Genomic DNA, 23,245 nt, shown 5'->3' on the forward strand with positions numbered 1-23,245 from the left:
TAAGGAGTTTCTTTTTTCAACGACTTAACTTTCTGAAGGATGCTTGGGGGTTAATAATCAGTTTACAATTGACAATTTCTTTTACTTTAACCATTTTACAAAAATTCAGTTTCTATGTTATTTATATAAATGAAACAATGGTTTGGCATACAATTTGCACACAAATTATGTGTAAAACAAACAATCAAAACACAAAATCATGCAACAATTAATGTAAAAAAACAACAACAACAACAACAACAAAAAAAACATTTACACAAAAAATCTGTTAATCTCAGTTTTCTTGTTCCTACAATGATGCCTTTAGTTCACAGTGCAGCAAGGCTCCATGAGGCGTCTTGAATCACAAGAACAACACAGTAACACACACACACTCTCTGTACAGCTATAGAATACATTTACTCTCTCTGACTCGCCCATGTGTTCAGCAAACCCTCTTCTCCCTCCTTTCTCTCTCCTTTTTAATCTACTTGGCAGAAGACAAAAGAAAGGTTGCAGCAAAAGAACGGAGTGTCAGAGAGAAAAAAACTCAAATACAGGTCAGAAATAATGACCAGTTTATTAAATCAACAGTTTAAAACAACTATCCACAATTTGTCACCGAAAACATTGGCATTTGGCTACCCTGAAAATGTATAACGAGTCTTAAGTCATATTTTTCCCTATAATATACACATTTTTGATATTAAGGTGACATATGACCTGACATAGTCAGGGACAATTGTAAAATGTAAAGACAATATTTAGAGTTTCATGCAAGACTACAAAAGAGGAGAGGAAAGAGGAAAGAATGGAAAACAAAACACTGTGTTTCATGAAACATAATACAAAACAAAAGCAACATAAGCAGAACACATTTCTTATGAATAATTAAGAGAGGATTTTTGATTTACACAGAAATGTTTGCATTATAAATATTTTTCTACAATTTACATTGTAGATGAAATTGTTTTACAATTACTACATTGAAAATGTCATACACTTCTCTGCTCAACAATGACTTACGCAAGAACGGTTTTAAATTGTAATTTGTGAATGAATGAGAACCAATCTGAGCTAGGAGGGAGTAAAAAAAACACAGAAGCGAATAAACTTGTATCCAGACACACATACTGTCATGTAAACTGTACATGTAAGAAGGGCTATCCATGTGGAGCTGAATTGTGAGGAGATGGAGTGTGATGGATAGACATATAAAGTAACAAGAGTTATATCCGCTTTCAGCATGTCGGCCTCTAAAACCTGCTGCACACACCCATAAATGAACAGATAGCAGAGGAACATGGCACCCAGAACAAACATCTCACCCACTGAGCGAGAAGATTTGACTGCGGTCGATCGATAACACACACAGAACCGTACATCAATAAAACTGTACAAACATCAGATGGCCAATGAAGGCATTTCACACACACCCAAACTCCAACCCCCTCTCTGCTGGAGTCAGTTAGTACAGCATACAATCATAATAATCATCAGAAACCAGCAAATTGCCTACATAATGTTTTACATAAGTGAAATGTCTTTTGGCTGGACACTGATGCTGTCCAAAGCTTCATATGCACAACTAAACACAAAAACTTAAATAATGTTTGCATATACAGTATGCAGTGAGCCAAGTGTGGACACATCTGGCTTGAATGTATTATCTTACAGACTTTTTGATATTTACCATGTTATTTCTCTACTACGGTACATAACATTAATAAAAAGTGAATTAGAGTAATCTGAGACAATGTGGGACACTAAAGGGCTGATAAATAGATTTTTGCTCTAGTAGCAAATCTGTCTCAAGATGCGTCATCTAACAACGGCCTCATTTCTTAATTGTTAAAGTTTAAAATCATTAAGTTGAAAATGCTAATTATTACTGCAAATTTATTTTTGTCATATAAAATGACAGTATCAATATGCAAGGCAACCATTCACAGAGTGTATCAGGAACCACAATATCTTTGATGAACCTCAAGCAAGGTTAGATTAAAATTTTGTGTGAATTTTACCTCCAAACTGCATGGGCATTCATAACCACAACCACAACCATCGGCATGTAGACTTCCAAGTAGAACTTCTTTGTGAGCAGACAGTTTTGCTGGCTAGAGAGGGATGTGTACCAATAGAGAGCTGTAGTTTTCCACCCAGCCACCAGGAGGCAGGTATATCACTAACTAATGCACAGACACACACCATGGCTGTGTTCCAGATGCAGGTATAAGAAGCATTTCAAATATGTGAATTGCACTATGCAACCTGTTTTTCTTCCACAATGTCAGGCATTTCAAAGTGAAACAGGATAATCAGGAAAACAAGCAGATCTTGATTTAGTCAATCTGGTATTGACCAGACTGGTTTAAAAGCGAGCGCTGCATTCCAGAATGGAGTCAAAATTAAAGAGCATATAATTAGGCTATTTGGCTATGATTAACATGATTCAACCACCTGCAGCAGAAAAGCAAAGTCATTGCACAGGAAAAGCAAGTTACTGTAAGGCAGATTAGGATACACTATTCACTAGTTGCTTATTAGCATGCATTCTTTGCGTATATTGGCTGTTTATTAGTTATAATTACTTATAAAGCACATATTAATGCATGACCATATACTAAATTCCTTAACTCTACCCAGTACCTAAACATAACTACTACAATGACTACCTTACTGTCAATAATAAGCAGCAAATTCTTAATTTATTGAGGAAAAACACTTAATAGTGAATATGTGCTCCCTAATCTAAGCCAAATACATTTTTTTCGCTTTGAAATAGCAAAAACATAACTTGCCCGTAAAATGTAGCAGAAATTTTGATAATGTGAATGTACCTTAAGACGGAGTATCTTAAATGAACATTTAGTAAAGCGGGTCAATTGAGGAATTGTAGACGTGCTAGTTCCTGACAAGAAGTGGCTTTAAAAAGTAGGCAGCATAATTATCTTGCAACACGTACATGGTTTTGGCCAAATTCTCAGGCAGCATCACATGTAGGCTTTACAGAGAAAGCAATCTTAGAATGCAACAAGCTCAGAGGAAAAAAAAAATACATCCAAGATAGTAGACAAGATGGGAGAAATGCTGGAAGATTTATCCAATGCATGGGAGACTTGTCCACGTCAAGTCTCCAATGCTCTTTGCGTATGAAATGCTATTTGTGTGGCGTGTTCAGTTGCTGCCTGTGTAGACACTTACAAAGACACAGTTTAGCTAGGATGCTGCTTTAAAAACGACTGCAAGAAAGTACACTAGACATACAGACATACTCTACAGCATAGTGTCTTGCATGCCGTCAGCTTCTTCCAAAACATTGTTGCGTCTACTGCATGCATCAAGTAGTTTTTTGCGAGGTCCGAGTGGGATATGGATGCTAATAAGGTCCTGCTTAGAGCACAACAGCAATGCCTCTAGGTCAATCTGCTCTCGATGGAAGATGGAGAGGAAGTCACTCAATCCTTGAGATGCCAGGAACACTTCTAAAGGACCTGACGATGGCTGAAGCTCATCATCCTCCTCCTCCAAACCTAGGTCTCCTTCCTCCCATGGTAAATCCTACAAAATACGACCAACATGAAAAACATCATCATGAAGCCCCTCTTCCAAATCTAAATGCAGTTTCTTCACATTAACTGATTAGATGAACTGATTTACACAAACTGATTTAGGTTTGCACATTTACATTAATTCAGATCATCAGATTTCTATAACTTGCACTACATGGCCAAACGTATCTGGACACCCTTGTCGCTGTGCATAAATGTCAATGAAGAAATGATTTACTGGTGTGAAAGAACATGAATGGCCTATTCAATCCCCTTGCCCTAAACCCATTTGGGATGAATAGGATCACGTCGCCCAATATCCAGTGCCAGACCCTGTCTCATTGGGAGCTAATCCCTGCAGTTTCTAGTAATCCTGGAGACTTTTTTGGTTAGATTGGGGATGGAGCTAAACTCTGCAGGACAGTGAACCTCCAGGACTGGAGTTTCTCATCCTTGATGTGCTGCAAGTTCAAGACCGTCAATTGTAAGAATAATATTTCTAGTCCAGGGTGGGGAATGTTGATCCTCGAGGGCTAATCAAGGTCTTTAGGATTCAAGTTGGTATTTTTTTTCAGAGTTGGTGCTAAACTCTGCAGGAACACTGGCCCTCCAGGATCAAGGTTCTCCACCCCTGGTCTAGTACAAGGGTAGCCAACCCTGCTCTTGGAGGGCCATCCTGGAGAGTGTAGCCTTAGCCAGGACACTGACCCTCCAGGACTGAGTTTGGACACTGCTTAGAACAAATCAGAGAAAGCTAGAATTTAATGACTCAGAAAGTTGCTGTAGGCATTGATAGGAAAGACAAGTGGAATTTGTATGGTACCTGCAAGTTCTTCTCTTGGAGACTCAATGAGCTGCCTATGCTGACTTCATCGAGACTGGGCGTGCGTAGTGGCAATCTCCCCCGTAAGCGGACATTTGGGACCCGTCCCACTGGTTCACTTCCCGCCACACTGCCCTCATTCTGTCCCATTCGGAACAGCCCATCAGTCACATAATTCCGACGGAATACCATGGTACCGAGTCCTGGGCGATTGAACAAAGAGTCCCGACCCGAGTCCGTACTTATCTCGGAGTATGCAGCATCATACAGACCCGGATCACTAAGTGCCCGTGAAACAGTGTCCACCTCATCATCATCATAATCATTTGGCTTGATGTCCTGTTTACCAGAAAACATGTTACGGATGTTGAGCCGAGGGCTGGACTGCTGGCGTCGGTCGACGTACGTACCCTGCTTCAAGAACATAACATCATTGCCCAGCTGAAGACCAGAGAGCGAACGAACACTCCTTCGGCCGTCTTCTGAAATCTTGAATGTTCCATCACCTTGCTTCTTCTTCTCAAGACGCCGCTGAATCTTGGTCCGGCCTCTAGTTGTGGACTGAAGTGTTGCCTGTAAAGAGAAGTTTATCATTGTCATATTCTTGCCAAACTTATTGCCAAACTTCAAACTGTATACAAACTTGTCAGCATTGCCTCCCATACATCTAGACACCCTATTTGAAGACTGACTACTGTTAGTGAGCTAGCATGCACTGAAGTCCACAGAAGCATTATGCTAATCTACTAAGGAAGCAAGTCTTCATTTAGCAAATGCTTTACCTAAAGTAGGGGTTCCCAAAATCGATCCTGGAGGGACGGTGTCCTGCAGAGTTTAGCTCCAACTTGCCTCAACATGTTTCTAGTACGCCTGGAAAGCACTTGATTAGCTGGTTCAGGTGTGTCTAATTGAGACTGGAGATAAACTTTGCAGGACACCAGCCCTCCAGGACTGATTTTGGGCACCCCTGTCCTAAAGCAGTATCCCAGCATCCTTGGGCTTTGCACAAGGGCATAATGGTGCTAAATCATCTGCTGCAATCTACTGCCAAGTTTTTAACAAGTATTTGGACGTTCCCTTCCTAAATTACAGGTTTGCATATTTTAGCCACACCCTTTACTAATGAGCATAAAGCCAAGTCATGCAATCACCACAGGCAATAATTATTACTTTTCCATTCTACCATGATGATGCGTGAGTGCACAAAGCCACCTGCCCTGAACCCCACTGAACACCTTTGGGATGAACTGAAAATGCAGACTGTGAGCCAGGCTGCAGTCTTATTCAGGGTTGTCCAGTCCTGCAGGGCAATCGTCCTCCAACCTGCCCAAACACACTTGCCTAGAAGTTTCTAGTGATCCTGAAGAACTTGATTAGCTGATTCAAGTGTGTTTAAATAGGATTGGAGCTCTGCAGAATAGTGGCCCTCCAGGAACAGATTTTGAAACAGAGCTTTATAACTTGCTTGTCTATATCGACCTAATGCTTAAGTCCATGAATCAAAGGCTGTATGTTGAGTGCTCCCGGTTCCCTTTTGTATCCATGTGTTCAAACACAGTACCTGTGAGTATGTCATGTTGGAGTCGAGGGTGTTGAACTGAGGGATCCTTCGGCTCAGGGTGCTGCTGAAACTGCTGTAACTCATCGTATCCGACGTGTCCATTGCAGCACTCTCTCTCAAGAAACGCTTCTCCATGCGTTCGTGATGCCTGCGCTGAAGCTTTTCACAGTTCTTAATGCGTCTCTCTGCATTACGAAAGGCACGGTCCTTTAATTTGCTCACCAGTTTGGGGTTGATGGTGATTTGCTTGGCAGCAATAGAGTCCAGATATCGTACACAGTCCATGTGGCCCCTCGAGGCCGCCATGTCAAGTGGTGTGTGATAGTCATTGTCCAAGCACCACACATTGGCGCCAAATGACACCAGAAAGGACAGACAGTTGAGATGCCCATTAGCTGCTGCCAGGTGAAGAGGAGTGTTTCCCCAAATATCACATTTATCTGGATCTCCTCTGTGGACCAAAAACAACAGTCGATTGGTTACATCTAATTTTATAGTTTACATAGCTACATGGTCAAAATTAGTGGCTGATGCATATGGGTTTGTCAGTGACTGACACCAATAATGATATCAATAACGATGGTTATCGGCCAATACCGATGCACTCAAAATTGCCAAGTATTGGCCAATTTATTGGCCTTGCCAATACACTGATTAATTACTAGTCCAAATATAGGGTGTGTGAAGACATGTGTATGTGCACATGTGCGTGTCGGTGCATGAGTGCATGCGTTAATGTTCTGTTATGTGGCAAGGTGTTGGTCTGAATACGTAACATGATGCTTTGGAGCTCCACTTACCCACTGTAACACACATGTGCACACACCAACACACATTATGCACACTGCCTTTGTGACTCACCTCTCCAAGTCATTAAAACCTGTGCACCATGTAATGCATTCATCATCTGCATTGAAAGAGGCCTGCAGTATTCATTACCAGCCATACTTTACATGCAGTTCATTCTGTTTGTGTTTGTGTAAGTGCAAAACCCTATTTATTGTAGGTTAGTATTACATACAGAGCATGTTAACCAGTAATCACAGTGTCAAGATTATGTATGCTTGCAATGGCCCATCAACAAACTGAAGTGCAACAGACCTTAATTAAGTCAAATGCATTGAAAAGATGTTGCATATATACTCGCAGCAGAGGCTGTCTACGCTTACTAAGGTCCATAACCGCTCAGTGTTTTCTCTTTTAGTCTCAAAAAGTCTGAAAAGAGTTGCTGAGGTATAAATGGCAACCACCCATTAGCAGAGACCAGCAGAATCTATGTGAGGTTTAATGGGACCATGCAGGGTAACAAGATTAAAATACGACAGAAAGCAAAAACATGAAAGACTGAGGTGTATAATTCTGCTGACATTCAAGTTAGCAAAATGCCAACAGCCAAGGAAACAGGCAGGCGGAATAGCCCTAATTCATTATGCTGACCTTTAACTGTGAACATTAACATCTTTCTCTCTGTCTGGCCATGTGTAAAATTCCTCTCCATGAATGTGCATGCAGCCCTGAACTCTCTTTAAAGACTCTGAGGATTAAAACTTACTGCACGTTGGAGATGTGGCACAGTGCTTACGTAGCATCCGTACTCTAGATAATTTGGAGACGTGATGTTCAAATGGGTAATGCAAAGTCTGTTTTGTCAATCCCATTATTGATTTTTCCTAGTAGTAAAGCCAAATAATTATGCTTTCAGCTGCAAATAAGTGCATTACTTAACTGTGTTAAAAATAATTATGAAATTCAGTACGTTTCCATCCTATTCTGTTTTTTTTTTCCATGTAAAATGGCTTTCCTTTTTGTGTGGCTACCTCCCATTTTTGAAAATAATTTGACAATGCAAAAAACATTCTGCTGATTCTGTCTGGGCCCAATCATGATGGCCAAAAAAAAGCTCAGACTATAAAATTCAAAGTGCAACTCTAAATGCTGAGTTATTATGACTCAAACTGCAATCGTCTCTTTATGAACGTGTTTCAGTAACAGTTTCGGTTCAGTCTGAGATCTGGAGGGACTGATGCAGAACACTAATTAGAGAACAGTGAGGGTGTTCACAGAGCAGAACATTTAGCTTCTATTATTAACCTGGTCAGGAGATAAGAGCCAGGTTATTTAGATCTAATTACCTAATGAGTTGATAAACAATACAACATTACAACATATTACTCTCTCCTAAAGCCAGTTCTTTAAAAGAATAAAATAAAAATGGTGCCATTTTTCACTTTCCCTCATGTTTTAAACCCATAAGAGCAAAAGGATACATTAGTGAACATTTGAACTGGATCATAAAAAGTTCATCAAAGTTGTCCTAAGACAAGAACGGGTATTGTTTTGGTTTTAGCACAGCTTTGATGAAAAGTTTTGATTCATTTCAAATGTTGACTGCTGTACATTTGTGAAGAATCTCAATGCATTTTTTTCCATATGCAAAATTTTGAAAAACAGCATATGAGTTTGGAACAAAATGATTGTGAATGATAGTGATTATATCTGGCTTTTTAGCTGCATGCATGACAACATACAGCATGCCTTTATCTGCATGCAGAATTCGGGGTTTATAATTGAATATACGCCTAGCACTTTTAAGCAGTAATAACAGTAGCAACAGAAAAGCATCGCTCAAGAGAAAATTGCATTGTTCTTCTGGGTGACCTTTATTTTAATTAGCCCAGGACAGTAAAGATGCAAATAAAACAATCCAGATATCCATCAGTGAGAGCGGCTGGGTGGAGGGCTAAATTATCTCAATGCAGATGTGATCTGATACAGGAGAACACAGAACTGCCATCCTGTTAATGAAACTGTACATGCCAAAACATAACCAGACCTGAGAACATGTATCATATTAATTATTTTAAAAATGTATAAACTCTTAAATTCACATGCTTCAAGTAAAAGCAAAAAGAAAAGGAGTGATGCTACAACCACCCACAGGTTTTAAAGTTGTGTACACTGGCAGCAAAATATGTTCTGTATTTTTACACAATGTGTTTTTGGTGGAATCAAACTGACCCAACACAAACTTTACAAATGTTACTGTACTAGACAATTCTGAAAAGAAAATGGCTAGTATCTGCCTTGTGGAATTTGTCTTAGTCAGCAAATATGACCAAACTTTAAAGGGGAAACAAAATCTCTATTATTATTTACACATACATCATTTAGATCCTGGAAATTGTAATTGTAAACCAAAATAGGTTACGAAATACACTAATAATAATTTTAAAATATATATTGCTCATAAATAATTAACGCATCACTCACCCTCGTCCCACCACCAGTCTGAGCGCGTCCAGGTTGCCGTGGTGCGCGGCCCAAAGCGTCGGCGTCATTCCATCCTCATCCGGCGCGTTTAGATCTTTGCGCGTCGCCTCTTTCAGCATGTGCAGGTGACCGTCTCGAGCCGCCCGGTGGTATTTGTCGTTCATGGCGGCGGCGGAACACTCTATCCTCTCTCACGGACGGTCATTTGGCGTGTGTTGTATTGGCGAGATTTCACGTGCGCTTTTGGCGTCTCCACTCGAGATACCGCAAGCACGCTCTAACGGTTGCTATGGGAGGAGTCTTTGCATGGCCACGCCCACTTCCGATCAGCGCACACCTGACAGATGAGAACACAGTGACACACTCAGGTAAAATCACACTGTGTTACAAGTATGTTACCAGAATGATAAATATTGATGCACAATAATGATTTGACGCGAATGCCAATTATAGTTGGAAATGGGTACGTCCTGTATGTATATATATGACTCTTAACTTCTATTATTCTTCTTTGAGGCATCATACATTCTCCACGCAACTGAGAAACCTAATATATAACAAACATTAAACTAATCCAATCTAAACAGAGCCAAACCCTGCTGTGACCTCAGCATAACCTCATCCTAGCAGATCTGATCAAACAAATCCAAGATGTGGTCTTGCTGTTGGCCAAAGCATTATCATGGTAAGCCTGGACTTGTCATTCTCATTTCTGAGACTATTAAAGGTCTATTGAAAGTGCATGCTGTTTTATCTTCATTAACTTTAATCCAAATGTGATCATTTGTGCTGCTGTTAAATTTTTTTGGGGGATGACAATGCTAATTATTTAATTATCATGTCCTCCCTTCCAAATAATAGTCAGCTAGAAACACCTTTTAACATCAAACCAATTTCTGATGCATTTTCTCATTTAATACCCTGTTTTTTTCAAGAGAGAGACATAGTACAGCCTGTTCAGAGATTATGCAATATTTCATGTTGCTTTTAACAAACAAATATTGGTTTTGCATACAAAAAAAAAAGACCAAATGGCAGTCAAAAGTTTTTTTATAGTATTTCTATACATGCAGCATTTCCAGCTTTCATATGATTATGTTTTTGCTTGTTTATATACAGTTCATTCACACCCCTCCACACACAGAACACTATTACAGTAAAAATAACATAAAAAAAAAAACAATATAAACACACAGTCCTCTCATTCCTCACAAGGTCAGAGACCTGAGGGTTATTTGTCCATCTTCATGGATTGATAAACAAAGCAGAATGCATCAGAAATAACAGAACAGCTTGACTGGGCAGTGTTAACTCATTCATTCATATATACAACAAAAACAAAAAGTTCAGAAAAACAAAACCTTAGACTTCACTAGATTACATTTTAGAGAGAAAGTGTAAAGTTGAATTAAGTCTTTGTTAATGTGTTTAGTTTGGAGAAACCGAGTCAGTTTCGTGGAGCTGATTCTTTTGGTGTTATTAAATTCTCTGGATCTCAAACAACTTGACATCAGTGTCATACCAAACAGGAGGATCCACGTTACTGAAATGAGAAAAAAGCAAATTTTTATTCTCTTTTATGATATCTAAGCTGCATTTCAACATATAAATACATATAAAACATCACACTGATCAAGTACAAATAAAAAGTTTAACAATTCATTTGTGTGACTTTCTGTGCTCAGTGTAATTTTGAGCGCAGCGCCCATATTGTCCTATAGAGGGAGACAGAGCACAGGACTCACCGCAAGTAGATGAGGCCCCAGATGTATGTGCGAAACCACAGAGCCGTGCCCTCATTGGCCTGGTACTTGCGGATGAGGATGGGATGAGGAACCGGCAGCAAACCAACAAGAGTCCCGTGCTGCAAAAACTTCAGGATCTCTGACTCGTCCGTCAAACCTCTACAAGAACAACAAGAATTTACCTAGTCAGTAGGGCTGAACAGTTAATCAAATTTCTAATCGTGATTACAATTACAGATGCCACAATTATGTAATCGTTCAAAGGCGCAATTACAAAAAAAAAAATCCACTTACATTATTCTGCTTTCTTAAGATGTGTGTGTGAGTGAGAGAGAGTATTTTTCCTACAGGTTATCTTAAGGGTTTTTTCCCCTCATTGTTTTCATTTTTAAATTTTTACTTTTTTATATTTAAAGAAGAAACTATATATAAAAATGTGGCATGCAATGTCTTCAAACAATGGTATAAAGCTATTCAATATAAATTGTGATAATCGTAATTACAATTTCAAGGGAATAATCGACAATTATGATTTTTGTCAATTGTGCAGCCCTATTAGTCAGTGTGAACCTCTATATTACACATACTTTAGAGACTAAAATCTGGGACTAAAATATAATCTAAAGCTGGCAATTAGTAGATTTTTAGCATTTTGAGACATTAAAACAATGTAATAATATGCAGAGAAGAAATATTCCAGATTCTGCACCATTTCTATGTGATTAATCAAAGATATGGTGCACTTTGTAACATCTCAAATCATGCCAGCTCATTAAAACAAAAACACTATTTCTCAAAATTTGTTAACTTTTCACTTATTATGCTAATAATAGAATTTGTAATTAAATGATTTGCATTAAATTAGAACAGAAGCATTTTTGCTAGTGGTCTCAGATGTTTGGACGTTTTAGAGCAGAACGTTTTCGGGAAGGTCTGTTTTACGTGCATATTACTCAGAAGTTACACATATATATTTATGCAAGTTTCACGAATGAGGCTCATTGTGTGCCATTTTTGTTGTATGTAAAACCATATGTCTGAATTGCCAGGTTCCTAAATATTAAATGTGTGTGTCTCACCTGTCTATGCAGATTTTTTCCACTTGAGGCACCAGCACCTGCAGGAGTCTCATTATAGTTTGCAAAGGAAGTTTGCTCTTCCAGGATTGGACCTGAAAGAGAGCATGCCGAGATGTGGATGTAATAGGCATGAATTTTTTTTTGAGAAAAAAGGAAAACACATCTGATTTTTTTTTTGAATGTTCTAACAAAAATTGCCGTGTATACGAGGTCCTCACAAGCTTTGGTCTATAAATTAAGATTTTATGACTGACCCACTCTGGAGTAGGAGCCCAGTCTGATGAAGACGACACACGTTTCTGACACCCATCACTATCTTCTTTTTCAGACTCCTAAGGAATTAAACAAAAAGTTACTTATATAAACAGAATAAAGTAATGTAGATTAAATATCAGGGTTATCAGTGATGCTATACCTTGTCATCTTCACCTGAGGTTGGCTCAGCGTCTCTGACTTGTGTCTCAGAGCTGTGATCTGATTGGCTTTGGGCCGCGTCACTCTGCTGCAGCAACACTGTCGTTCCGTCCTCGGAAACCTGTGATGTTTCTGTTAGTTTATCGATGCCTGCAACATAATAAACCAACAATTTAAACCACCACTTCAGCAGCAAGGCCATTTTATAGCAAGAACAAAGCGAATATCAAAAGTCAATTAAAAAAAAGAAAGAAAAAAAATACATTCAGGTGATACTTTTAAAAATCCATTAGTTAAACACCTGTAAATAAAAATGGAATTTTAATAAACCAACAAATACACTGTTAAATTACCAATACCAGCAACACTATTTGTTTGCATTCAATGTTAGAAATGAACATTTGGAATATTACATATAACACTTCTGAATAAAGCGCTGTTTCGCTCCTAGGTGTCCAAAGAACAAAACTATGATTTCCTGGAAAACTGTTATGATTAAAAGCACTATTATCATCATTAAAATTATTAAAACCGGAGAAGCTACTGTGACTTTTTTTTTTCTCCATACATAATAATTGTGCCTCTGTAACTTGCAGATAATAACAAACTCAATAACACGTGCTGCCATGTTATCTTGTGTTTGGCAATGCATTCAAAGATTTTTGGGAAGGTAAAAATATCAAATTATTTTGATGACAGACATTTCAGAATAACTGAAACAATATTTGAGATGGTTGGTTCACATATCTAATCACATGATCTGCTAAAGTTGCATGATCTGCTAAACTTTGCACCTCAAAGAATTTATTTGATAAAGAACTCATCCGCCTCAATTGCATGCATGTGTCTTTTTATGCTCATTTAAGAAGTTCACTTCCAGAACAAAAAAAAATTACAGATAATGTACTCACCCCCTTGTCATCTAAGATGTTCATCTTTCTTTCTTCAGTCGTAAAGAAATTATAATTTTTGTGGAAAACATTTCAGCATTTTTATCTATGGTGCCCCGAGTTTGAACTTCCAAAATGCAGTTTAAATGTGGCTTCAAATGATCCCAAATGTGGTTGTAAACGATCCCAGCCCAGGAAGAAGGGTCTTATCTAGCAAAACGATCAGTGTTTTTTTTTTTTTCATAAAAAAAAAAAAATACATTTTAAAAACTTTTTAACCTCAAACACTCGTCTTGTCTTGCACTCCCTGAACTCTTCTGGTTCAAGACAGTTAGGGTATGTCAAAAAACTCCAATTGTATTTTCACCCTCAACTGCAAAAATAATTTCAAAATCATCCTACATCGCTGCAGATGTTCCAACCCAGTCTTTGCAAAGTGAACATGCAAAGAAGATCAAACACCCTTAACAAAAAAGGTAAAACAGTGATGTTTCTGCTCGTGTTTCAAGAATGAGTCCAAACATCTGAGACCACTAGCAAAAATGTTTCTGCTCTAATTTAATGCAAATCATTTAATTACAAATTCTATTATTAGCATAATAAGTGAAAAGTTTTTATGTTTTAATGAGCTGGCATGATTTGAGATGTTCCAAAGTGCACCATATCTTTGATTAATCGCACAGAAATAGTGCAGAATCTGGAATATTTCTTTACTGCACATTATTACATTGTTTTAATGTCTAAATTATATTTTAGTCACAGATTTTAGTCTCTTGAGGGAACTGTATTTTTTTTTAATGAAAATAACCAACTGTTTTGCTAGATAAGATTTACAACAATATTTGGTGTGTTGAAGCCGCATTTAAACTGCATTTTGGAAACTCAAACTCGGGGCACCATTGAAGTCCATTATATGGAGAAAAATGCTGAAATGTTTTTCTCAAAAAACAATTTCTTTATGACTGAAGAAAAAAAGACACGGATATCTTGGATGACAAGTGGGTGAGTACATTATCAGTGATTTTTGCTCTGGAAGTGAACTTCTCCTTTAAGATTTTATGCACTGGATCAATTTCCATCCAAAATTTTCATTAAAATGTGGATGGAAACAACTAATGAAGTCTTAAGTCAACATAATGAGGTGGAATAGTGCAACCGTGTATGTTAAAGTGGGATACGTACGTGGCATGGCTTTTAAGCTTGTGTTCAGAGTGCCTGTTTGAACTGGTGTGGTCTTATATGGTCCTTCACTACAGGCTGTATTGTAGGGGTTGTTGGTCTCCATGAAGACTGCATTATGGGTGCTGTTGCTCCTGCTTTTCTTCTGCAGGGCTTTCTGGATCGAGTTGACATCTGTAGGCAGGTTGGCCAGCTGGTGAAAGAGGCTGCGTTTGCGGATGATGCCGTACACCAGGTTACAGTTACCTGATTTTTAGAAACAGACTACAATAAACACTTGACAAATATATGATTCTATTCATAAAAATCTGAAAATTTGTGTTATATTCTAAATTACTTTGAATTAAGAACTGCCACCATGACTTGTGTCAACTGTACAGCGGTGATGAAGCTTCAAAAGCAACTTACCATCAAACTGGTACTGAATGATGTTGTTAAAAATCTCTAGCAAAAAGAAAACCAGGTGATGGGTAACAGGTGAGCAGAACAGGAACCACGGGCTTGAGAAAACTTCCAACAGGTGAATAAGTTTGTTGGCTGCTACCATAGACATACTTTTCAGGTAAGGAGACACTGAAAAAAACAACAGCAGAGGTTCATCAGGAAGTGAAAATAATCTCTTAAAACGTACGTAGGTTCTAAACTTGCTTACCGTTGACTATAATAGTGAGCAGACAGTCATAGAGGGGCTGAAGTCGCTGGTGTCCACAGGTGATGATTTTATGGAAAACCTGTCAATCAAAAAATATATATTTTGCATTTTAATGCTCATGCAAATTCTCAAATTTTATTAGCTTATATTCCCAGAAATGCATGAACTGAAAAGTTGCACACACTGCATGCAATGCAAGTTGCTTTGGATAAAAGCATGTGCTAAATGCATAATTGCAAACACTCATTAAGGATGCATGATTCAGTTTTAATATGCAGCTGTGTGAGTTTTAGAACATTCAAAGACTTACATTTTGGGTTTGTTCTTTACAAAAAGCAATAAAAAGACATCAAAAGATATGCAATATTGCACACAAGTCATATGGACTACTTTTACTGCGTTTTTAAAATCATCTCACCACTATCAGCAGGTCGGCATGAGTCCCAGCGAACACTGAAATATCCATTGGCACTCGCACACTGTATGGTTTATTCAGACGCACACCAAAATTCCTCTCTCCACTTAACAGCAACAAGATAAACACACCAATATGCACCAGACCGGCACGTGCTGCGAACAGATGCATACGCACACTGACACATATGCTGGTTTTTAATCACATCCAAGGTTTATAACAAAAAGACAACACTAAAAATGGGCAAAATGTATTAAATTAAGATCAGAAGTACAGGAAAAGAATTCTGTCAAAAAAATGACTCTCAAGGTGCAATAAATATACAGTATATGTAAAATATGATTTGTTTTGTATGTGTAACAACAAATGCTCCAGATACTCACACTGATTGGCACGAGCGTCATTCAGATAGAATAGAACTGGTACCAGAATATCCAGCACATCACTGCTCTTCAACACATAGAACAGGAACTTCTGTAACACGAATGAAGAAATGTGAATACAGAATTCATTTTCTAACAATTGCATAAGAATTGTAAACATAAAATGATAACTGAAAAATATAATATTTTTATTTAGTATAAAATAAGTACTTTATTTTATATTTAATTAAATAGAAATCTTATTTATTTTTTATTAATAAATAAATAAATAAATAAATAAAATGGCACAAGGTGGCACCTTGTTGAGGTCACATAGTTTCCAGAAAAGCACCAGCAGCTCCTGATGAAACTGTATTTTCTTGCAGGAATGGGGCAGGTACGTCTGCAGCAGGGGGTTATTGAGCAGCCGGCCAATTCCTCGCAAGATAAAATTAAAATCCTACATGCAAAAAATTACATGCATTTACAAAAATATAGGTATTATTATTTTATACATAATATGTGAGGATACTGATCATTTACAGCGGTTAGAGGTCTGTTGCACTTGATTTGGCGAGGTTGTGAGGTGTTTGTGTTTCTCACCTCTTCTCTATGAATTCGAGACAGGTAATTTACGAACAGGTTTTCACCTCTTGTTGCCTGAAACATATCACAAGGAAAAATCTGATACTCAAGCTGAGCATTTGAAATACTGAACTATCGTAATACTGAACACAGGCTCTCTTACAAAACTTAGTGCACAGCTTAGACAACATTCTTGGAAATCAAAGGTTTCAAATGTACTAAAGTTATGCTGCCTTGTCACATGAGATGTTAGATGCCATTTAAGGAAATGTAAGTTAGAACCTCTGAATCCCACCTCCACAAAAAATGGTATTTACTAAGCATGATTTGTGCTTACAATATTATGCATGTTTTATTGCAAAATAATTGCATGTTTAATTCATTGAATGGCATTTGGTTACAGTTTAGCAAATATATAGTTTTTGCATTTTTAAATCAATTTTGCATTTAAACATTTATTTTTGGATGCATCTTAATTGACATCACTTTGCATTGTGAGATATTGTATTTTACAAAAGCATTTTAGTTTAGGATGCTCGTCAAATGGTGTTTAAGGGTGTTTAAATGTAACAATCCCATAATGTTTGCAAAATGATAAAACAGAGTGTTCCATTAATGTTTACATAACATTTTTAAGACATTAAAAAAAACAATGAATGTTTTGAATATTTAGAGAACACTCAAAAACAACATAAATGGAAACATTAGCTAAATGTTCAAATAACATTTTTATAATAATTTAAAACGTTCCATTTTTTTAATTTTCAGACAACATTAAAAAAGTTTTCATAGAATAATGTAAAAAAGCCTTCCTAGAACATATTTCTGTTTGCGGGGATGCTATTCTGAACACATCTGCGTGTCCCGTTACCTGGCATCCTTCAGCGGTTGTGTTCTTGTTATAATCAGCAGAGCAGTTATCAGTATTGGTGCTCAGGTTCGGGCTGGTGTTATCGATGAGTTCTTGCTCCAATGAAACAATCAGTGTCTGAAGCGCCAACTCGGTTAGCACCCCTCGCTGGTCAGAGAACATCAGGTGATTGTACGGGATACCGTACCCGACTGGATCATATGCACATACCACGTTAAGAAGAGACGTGAAGAGCGGCAGAGCATGTCTGACAGACAAAGAGAGAGAGAGAGAGAGAACAAACTTTAATTGCTGCATCACCAACTAATGATAACAAATAAGCGCATATGTGATTACCGGTTTTCTCTAGAGCAAAAGAACGAGACCCAGGGGTTGAGTGTGTGGGTGTCAGATGGAGACTGGTACATTTCTTCTGAGAAACATGTCAATAAAAGCTTCAACAACTCTGCCCTGAGACAGAGAGAGAGAGAGAGAGAGAGAGAGAGAGAGAGAGCAATAAATTGATCAACTGTTTTTAACATTAATAATAATTGAGAACTGTCTCTTGAGCAGCAAATCATCATATTAGAATGATTTCTGAAGGATCATGTGACACTGAAAACTGAAGTAATGATGCTGAAATTTCATCTTTAATCACAGGAATAAATTACATTTTAAAACGTATTTAGATAGAAAACAGCTGTTACATAATTGTAACAATATTTCATAGTATTACTGTTCTTACTGTATTTTTGATCAAATAAATACAGCTTTGATAAGCATAAAAGACTTCTTTTGACCCTAAACGTTTGAATGGTAGTGTTGGTCCAGATTTAATTTTTAAAAACAGTTGTTTTTCCCAGTGCAATCACAAAAAAGTTCTTTGAATTTTAGAGCAGTGGTTGACTGACAGGTGAGAAGGCGGTCCTTCACTGCTGTCATGACCAATTAGGATGGATTAGATAAAATACAATGTGGTCACATGCAAACTACTACCAGATGTAAACTAGGTCAGCGTATATAATAAGCACAAATAAATGTAGTAAACAGGGCCAGGGCAGTATGAGTGGGCAGATCTCTGACCTGTTGGAGTCATGGGTGTGATTGAGAGGCGGAGTCTGAGCAAATCCAACGCCAGCTTCCCAGATGAACTCACAGCTGTCTATGGACTGGATATCAGAAGGGCCATCCTGAACACACACACACACACACACACATATATATAACTCATGTTATATAACTTATGTTTAAGTTATATCTAAAATAATCTGTTTTTATTAATTTTACATGTAAATGCAAAAAATTGTTTTTTATCTTCTGGAGTTTTGTGAGGGAAGTTAGGGCTGCACGATTATGACAGAAATCATAATTGTCGATTATTCCCTTGAAACTGTAATTGCAATTATTAATAACGATTATCACAATTTACATTTAATGGTATTTTTAATAGCTTTATACCATTGTTTGAAGCACTGCATGCCACCTTTTATATATAGTTTCAAAAAAAGTACACATTTAAAATTAACTATGAAAAAAAATAAAATAAAAATAAGAAACTTAACCTGTAGCAACCTGTAGAAAAAAAAACACCCCCACATCTTAAGCAAGCAGAATAATGTAAGTGGATAATTTATAATTATTATTTTTTGTAATTGTGCCTTTGAACGATTACATAATTTTGGCATCTGTAATTGTAATTACGATTAGAAATTCCATTAATTGTGCAGCCCTATGGGAAGTGCAAGGTGTTTGCTAATAATTAATTTAATTATATTTAAAAAATTATTTATTAATAAAATCACAACACACACACACACACAAAAAAAAAAATTGTATAAAATAGTAAATATTATGAACTTTTTTATTAAAGTTATTTTATTTGTTTAACTGCATGTCATATGAAACTTGCAAATATGTTGTCGAATTATTGAAAATCTAACTTAAAATCTCATTGGTACTTTACGTACATTTTATATAGTAAAAGAGAAAAAAAAAAAAATCATGCAAGGAACAAACATACCTTTAAAATATTTACCCTAAATGCAGTGCAAGTTGCTTTGGAAAAAAGCAAATCTTTATTATGCAAATCATGAAACGTAAATGTCTGAACACTTTTTTTTTTTTTTAACTTCTTAGTAGTCGGGTTTCCATCCAAAGTTGCGAATTTAACTTATGCGCAAAAATTAGAATATCGCATAAAACATTTGCGAATAGGCACAGTTTCCATCCAACAAGTCAAAGAGAACAAAATCGGCACTTCCTGATAAGCTGACACTACATATTACAAAGAAAAGTAGGAAAACCCACTGAATATAATAATTTTCATATATAATAAATTACTTGCGCCTCAGAGCGAGCAGACGAAACACATAAATGTGATCATTTCTTTCGGAGGTGGATGCCTGCTGTTTAGGAACGCAGTTGAGTAAGACGTATGGAGGAATTTATTCTGCAAATGCATTTCCATCTCCAAGTCAAAAACGACCTCAAGCGAGCATAAAAACTTTTTTGCGAATTAATTCGAAATGTGGCGTTTCCATCACTCATTTCTGATGCGATACTTCAAAATGCACATGAAAAAAGGGTGATGGAAACATAGCTAGTGTCTACACAAACATTTGAGATTTCTGTGCCATTATTTTAATGAGCAACTATTTTGTTAAATAGCATTCATCAATTTCAGACAAACCTGATTCTACATGATGTTTTAAAACATTAACTATTATTGTTTCTTTTAAAGGAACGGTGTGTCTTTGGCCAGACCAATTATTACGGATCTAATTGTATTAGTCAAAACCTCTGCCAGACTAAGAAGGACTGAGATAGAGACAGAGGGTTACCGCACTGGTCCTGCTGTGGCTCTCGACAGTGAAGTCTGGACAGAAAAGCAGATCAGAAATAGCTGTGAGGAGAGACTCCGCCAACGGCCGTGTGCACTCGTCTTCGCTTTCGTCCTATGTCAACACACAGAAACAAAAACCAATTAAATCTGCCATTCGTCTAAGAAATTGCAAAATGCATTCTTTCAAGTCTTCATGCTTGTCTGACAAGTGTTTGAGGAGCTATTGGCTTTCTGAAGAGTTTCATGCACACAATCACATCATCAATACACTCTTTCTGCTTCCTTCATCTCTTTAATCACAGGATATTTAATACGCTGTCGTTCTTTGAGACAGACACAATCAGAGCAGTGTTTAGGCTGGTAACAGGAGACCGTAAAAATGCACCGTAGAACAAACTCGCTCTCACACACAAAGCTCATGTTTTAAATAAAAGTTCAAGCTAGGCAAAGCTTTTCTGTGAATCTTCTTAAAACCTGCTTGCACAGCTCATGTTTGCCGGTGACGTTCTGGGAGTGTGTGCAAACTGCATGTTTTACTTTAGTGCATGTTCAACCATTTGGAGAGGTAAGAACTTTGATGAAAGCAATTTTGAAATTTCCCTCACCACAGATTTGCCCACTTTTGGCACCGTGGACCAGAAGAATCCACGCCAGTCTGGATCCTCAAAGATATATGGCAGAATCCGAGTCAACAGACGAGTGCAGCTCAGTACGGCTTGTCTGTCTCTTTCACACACACAACCCGAGTCGGCGTTCAACACAAGCTTTTCCACTGCCTGTAAAAAACAAAAAAAACAAACAAAAAAAAAAAAACCATACATTATTACGCAAGATATTTAGATTTTTTGGCTTTTAAAAAAAATAATAACATAAAAACAATATAAATATTACTCTGTAATATTTGCAAACAAAATAAATTCATTTTATGTGCATAAACTTTAACTTTTAGATGAAAATGATTTTTCATTCTGCAGTGGTTTAGCAATATTAATGCATATTCATATTTATCAAAATCCAGTCCCAAAAGTATGTGTGAGATATGGGAAGAAGTCTGAATATATTTTACAAATGGATTTGAGTAAAATCTAACATATAGTTAAAAAACAGGGCTGGCAAATGATTAATCGCATACAAAATTAAAGTTTGAGTTTGCCTAATATATGTGTGTGTACTGTGTGTAATTATTAAGTATATATAAATACAAGAACATTCATGTATATTTTTAAGAGAAATATGTTATGTACAAATTTTTATTTACATATATAATATAAATTCTATAAAAAAATATAATAAATACATATACTTGTAAACATTTCTTAAATATATACATGAAGGTGCTTGTATTTATATATACATAATAATTACACACAGTACACACACATATTAAGCAAACTCAAACTTCATTTTGTATGCGATTAATTGCGATTAATCGTTTGCCAGCCCTATTAAAAAAAACATAACAAAATAAAACAAAACATGAGAATTATGCACAACATCATGTGTAAAGCCTCAGTAAATAACTGGGCCAAAAAGGTATAAAACTAAATTTTTAAATATTTAAAAAACTAAATAACTAAATAAAAATAATATGCATTTTTTCCGAAATTTGTAAGCATCTCATCTGAGTTAAAACGGACCTAAATGCATGTATGTTCAGGTGAGAGTCATATTACTGGTGTACACTATGTTTTATTTCATGCATCAATGGTCCCCTCTCATGGTGGCCATCATGCTGAAGTCACACGATCACCTTTTTCCTCATTATTAACCTCTGTTTGGGACACAGGCTGTACCTTGTAACAGAGGGTTGCCAGATTGGATGGAGACTCCTCTCTCACAGCGCGGATCTCAGCAGCAGGAACGAGAGCAAATATATCCTGTGCCGTCAAGTTGACGTCAGTCCAAAACTGGTCCCAAAACACATCCTCAGAGGCCTCTACAGGCTACAAAACAAACAAACAAACAAGCAAATAAATAAATAAATAAATAAACACAAGCTTTCAGTATAAATGCACTGAGATTAGATAGTGATATCTTCAGTCTAGACATCTTCCCCTGTATCTTCTTTTTATTACAGTAAGTGCATCTTGCCAATTCTCATTATTTGTCAAAAATGTGAAATATATTAATAGTCCTAAATGCATAGTTTTAATGCATAATATAAAACAAAATACAACATTTTTCCTTTATTTTGACCATTCTTTGTTACAAGAAAGGATGTTGACATAAGTATAGCGATTATTATGAATTTAAATCCTTCATAAACGGGATGTTTTACTGAGAAAAATAAATGAAGTAGATCAGCTATAACTTAGATGAGCATCACCTGTAAAACTCCACAAGAAACGAGAAAAGCAGACTGAATGTAATTAAAACAAACAGCATGACTTCACACAGCTGTCATGTGTATAAAGTTGTTGATTCTCTCTAGTTTTTGTGCTTATATCTCACATTAAATAATGGTTAAACCATAAAATTAAAAGATTAAATATTAAAAGAAAGCTTACATGTCCAAACGACTGCTCAAAGTGTAATATTATGAGATGTTACAAGCGACAGTATTCCATCTGTTACACTTTAACAGCGCGTTGAAACATTTGTAACCCAACACAAATGCTTATAAAAGCCACATACGTCAAATAAAATAAACCTGACCTGTGTTTTGGTTGTAAGTTGTATCACTGCTTTTCTGAAGTGCAGTTTGGAGTCTGAATTACCCATCTCACTCTGATCTGTCCACCGCGCACCTGTGGCGCAGGTGAACACGACGCCAAATTACCACTCCTACTACGGCAAAGGCTTAGTCATGAATATTAATTACGCTGCACTGACGTTGACGTCAACCTGCCTGGCGCATCCAATTAGGTAACGTCTTAATATTTGAGATTCGTTGATTCGCCAGATGCCTTGGCGCGCAATTTAACCGTTAGCCAATCAGTTTGGCCGAGTGAGCGAACTTCTCGTTACGTCATGAATATACACGAGGTAAGGCTTAGTCATAGTAGGAGTCGTTTGTTCGTGACCAGGATGCAAGCATGGTATTTTCCG

The 23,245-nt window shown here is 37.0% G+C and overlaps 2 protein-coding genes across 2 annotated transcripts; both read right to left on the bottom strand.

Annotated features, from left to right (window-relative positions):
• Positions 1-558: 558 nt before the first annotated feature.
• Positions 559-9,630, bottom strand: ush1gb (Usher syndrome 1Gb (autosomal recessive)). Its single transcript, XM_051124477.1, has 4 exons — positions 9,185-9,630; positions 5,915-6,365; positions 4,354-4,926; positions 559-3,540 (listed from the first exon to the last, which is right to left on the bottom strand). The coding sequence occupies exons 1-4, from the start codon at positions 9,346-9,348 to the stop codon at positions 3,256-3,258; spliced, it is 1,473 nt and encodes a 490-aa protein (XP_050980434.1). The 5' UTR covers positions 9,349-9,630; the 3' UTR covers positions 559-3,255.
• Positions 9,631-10,216: 586 nt separating this feature from the next.
• On the bottom strand, positions 10,217-23,014 carry hid1b (HID1 domain containing b). The gene is made up of 19 exons (XM_051124476.1): positions 22,853-23,014; positions 21,991-22,140; positions 20,803-20,973; positions 20,196-20,309; positions 18,439-18,545; positions 17,713-17,826; positions 17,377-17,623; positions 16,524-16,580; positions 16,240-16,380; positions 15,942-16,032; positions 15,562-15,713; positions 15,144-15,222; positions 14,900-15,064; positions 14,495-14,737; positions 12,424-12,572; positions 12,263-12,340; positions 12,009-12,100; positions 10,930-11,088; positions 10,217-10,727 (listed from the first exon to the last, which is right to left on the bottom strand). The coding sequence occupies exons 1-19, from the start codon at positions 22,916-22,918 to the stop codon at positions 10,664-10,666; spliced, it is 2,439 nt and encodes an 812-aa protein (XP_050980433.1). The 5' UTR covers positions 22,919-23,014; the 3' UTR covers positions 10,217-10,663.
• Between the last annotated feature and the right edge of the window lie 231 nt (positions 23,015-23,245).

Source organism: Labeo rohita, chromosome 12 (assembly GCF_022985175.1).
Source record: "Labeo rohita strain BAU-BD-2019 chromosome 12, IGBB_LRoh.1.0, whole genome shotgun sequence".
Taxonomy (NCBI): domain Eukaryota; kingdom Metazoa; phylum Chordata; class Actinopteri; order Cypriniformes; family Cyprinidae; genus Labeo; species Labeo rohita.

Excerpts from the sequence above, each read along its gene's own strand:
- ush1gb (XM_051124477.1), bottom strand. The coding sequence starts at position 9,348 with ATGAACGACAAATACCACCGGGCGGCTCGAGACGGTCACCTGCACATG. Across the intron at positions 4,927-5,914 it reads CCAACATGACATACTCACAG|GCAACACTTCAGTCCACAAC; the intron begins GTACTGTGTTTG and ends TTCTCTTTACAG. Across the intron at positions 3,541-4,353 it reads TCCAAGAGAAGAACTTGCAG|GATTTACCATGGGAGGAAGG; the intron begins GTACCATACAAA and ends CGTATTTTGTAG.
- hid1b (XM_051124476.1), bottom strand. The coding sequence starts at position 22,918 with ATGGGTAATTCAGACTCCAAACTGCACTTCAGAAAAGCAGTGATACAA. Across the intron at positions 16,381-16,523 it reads CTCGAATTCATAGAGAAGAG|GATTTTAATTTTATCTTGCG; the intron begins GTGAGAAACACA and ends TTTTGCATGTAG. Across the intron at positions 15,714-15,941 it reads TGACGCTCGTGCCAATCAGT|CACGTGCCGGTCTGGTGCAT; the intron begins GTGAGTATCTGG and ends ATCTGTTCGCAG.